Source organism: Elephantulus edwardii, unplaced genomic scaffold, assembly GCF_000299155.1.
Source record: "Elephantulus edwardii isolate Elephantulus edwardi_28Jun2011 unplaced genomic scaffold, EleEdw1.0 scaffold00118, whole genome shotgun sequence".
NCBI classification, from domain to species: domain Eukaryota; kingdom Metazoa; phylum Chordata; class Mammalia; order Macroscelidea; family Macroscelididae; genus Elephantulus; species Elephantulus edwardii.
The window spans coordinates 2,962,635-2,964,888 of NW_006399868.1; the positions used below are offsets into that span (position 1 = coordinate 2,962,635).

The 2,254-nt window shown below is 62.2% G+C and overlaps 1 protein-coding gene across 1 annotated transcript in view; it reads left to right on the forward strand.

The window, feature by feature from the left end:
• The window catches only part of ZCCHC2 (zinc finger, CCHC domain containing 2), a 52,271-nt gene that overhangs the window by 2,878 nt on the left and 47,139 nt on the right, over positions 1 to 2,254 (forward strand). The window contains exon 3 of the mRNA XM_006892757.1: positions 3 to 158. Coding sequence (XP_006892819.1) covers positions 3 to 158 — 156 coding nt within the window. The remainder of the gene's footprint in view (positions 1 to 2; positions 159 to 2,254) is intronic.

The window sequence follows — 2,254 nt, forward strand, 5'->3', positions numbered from 1 at the left end:
TGCTGCTGCTGTTCACCATGGCCTCGCTGCACCCAGCCTTCTCCTTCCACCAGCGGGTCACGCTGCGCGAGCACCTGGAGCGACTCCGCACGGCGCTCGCTCCGGGCCCCGCCGACGCCGAGCTGGAGCCGGGCCACCTCGCCGGCCCCACGGCCCAGGTAAGGCGCCGAGGAGCGCGGCGACCGGGGACGTCTCGCCGGCGCAGGTGCCCGCGGACCCCGCCCCTGGCGCCCCCCGAACTAAGAGGCCGGTTCTGCCAGCCGTCTGTCTCACCCACCCCGCACCCCGTGCATACCCAGACTCCGCCATAACAGAACAATCTAGAAGTCGCGGCCACCGCGCCGGAGCCGCCTCGGAGGGCAGGTGCGCTCAGCTTCAGCCTCCTCGCGGGTGGAGGGCCTTGGAGCTGTGACCCTCCCCGTGACCCCCGGTGCGTGGCGCAGCGCGAGAGGCCTGTCAGCCGCAGCCTGGCTGGGCGGCGGCGCCCCACGCGGCCACGGCCCTGGCGCACGTTCAGGGAAGCTCCAAACCTCGCCCAGGGCGCGCGCCCTCCGGCCTCGGGCACGCAGGGCCTTCAGCTAGCGGCGTGCCCGAGTTAGAGGGGGCGCTCCAGGGCCTGGCCCCGCGCAAACAACTTTGCGCTCAGCAGAGGAAATCCCACGTGGAGAGACCTGCGAATTGACTCAGCTGAGCTGGAGCGCAGGTTACTCCGAGGGCAGGCAGGCAGGTTGTGTCCTTTGCACACGCTGCCATCACCTCGCTGGCTATGTACTGGACCTTCCCTGTAGGCAAAATGCCATCCCTTAAGAGTTACTAAGCTTTAAAATGCGGTCGGGGACGCAGACGAGCCACTTTTGACCAACACTGAAGGTGGATGTTCACAGAGGCAGAGAAGCAATCTAATCTGGGTCCCATGTGCCCAAGTTGATAGTTTAACAGGGCAGCGGGTTTCCGTTCAGGTCAGAACTCTGTATAGTAGTACAAGCTCAGTTCCTGGGATCGCTGCCCTTTAAAACACGTTGCATTGGATGTCATGCTTTTCAGTTGATATCTTGAGGAGGATAGAGTGAGAAAGGCGATTTTTCCTCCTCCCCGTCTTTGTGTAAAAGTTCATCCAACTTATATTTTTGCTGCCATTCAACACCCTGGAACTAAAGTCGGGCCTTGTACTTCTCTAGTGGCTGTGCGGACTCAATACCCGTGGAATCTAGGAATTTGGGGGATTTAGCGTTAATCCAGGTTAAGCTCCTCCTTTTAAAGCCAGCCATCCATGACATGGCTAGGGCACGTTTTAGGATTTACGGTATCCAGCTCAGATGTAGACATGCTCGGTGGCTGTTTTCTTGGTTGGTTTTATTTTTACTATCTTCCAATGTCTGTTTACTCCCACCGTACAGTTGGTATGGTGAGCGCCTACTTACCAAAATTACAAAAAGCCTTCTGAATTCAGCAGACCTTTGGCACTAAAGCCCGAAGCCAAGCCTAGTGGAGTCCATTCTGACTCCCAGACCTGGAAGGACGGCGTAGTACGGTCCCAGAAGGACAAGACTGTGACGTTTAGGGACGCTCACTGCCCTGTCTTCAGGCAGAGCATTCTGACCATTTCGGGTGGTCGGCCAAGGGCTTAACCCCCCGCACCACCCGGGCACCTTCCTACAGGCCACATGGCCATTGCATTCCCAGGAGGGAGCCTGAGCGGTGCTTAAAGCGCCCGTTTCTCCTGCTGGCACACGCTGTACAGGTAGGTGACCGAGGCTGTAGGTCCACAGAGACTGCCCACAGAACAGCCTGTGCCCTGTCATTGGCCAACGAGGGTGGCTGCATTCGGCTTCTTACTGGAAAATGCTCATTGCAGGGGCAGGTGTCAGGAGGCAGCTAGACCAAGGGGGTTGCAAGGGTGAGGGTCAGTCTGCTGCAGTGCCTGGCCTTTGCTGGCAGGGAGGGCGTGCCCGCGGGGTGGCCAGCGCCCGTGCGCGGCCTCCGTGGCCGAGATGGCCTGTCCCCGCCCCTGCCGGCCGGTGGCTGGGCCGCGCGCGCCCCGGAGGAGCGCAGGGTTCGCGTGGCGCCGCCCGGGAGGCACATCCGGTTCTCCGGACTGTCACCCGAGGCGGATGCCTGTGGGTCCCCGTGCGCCGCACAGTGCGGCGGGCGCCTGGGCACGGCCAGTGCAGCCTCGAGGACCCGGACCCCGCGCGGACCTCCGCGGGCCTCCTGCCGGCCGGTGATCACGCTGCGGCGCGCGCGGGGCAGAGGG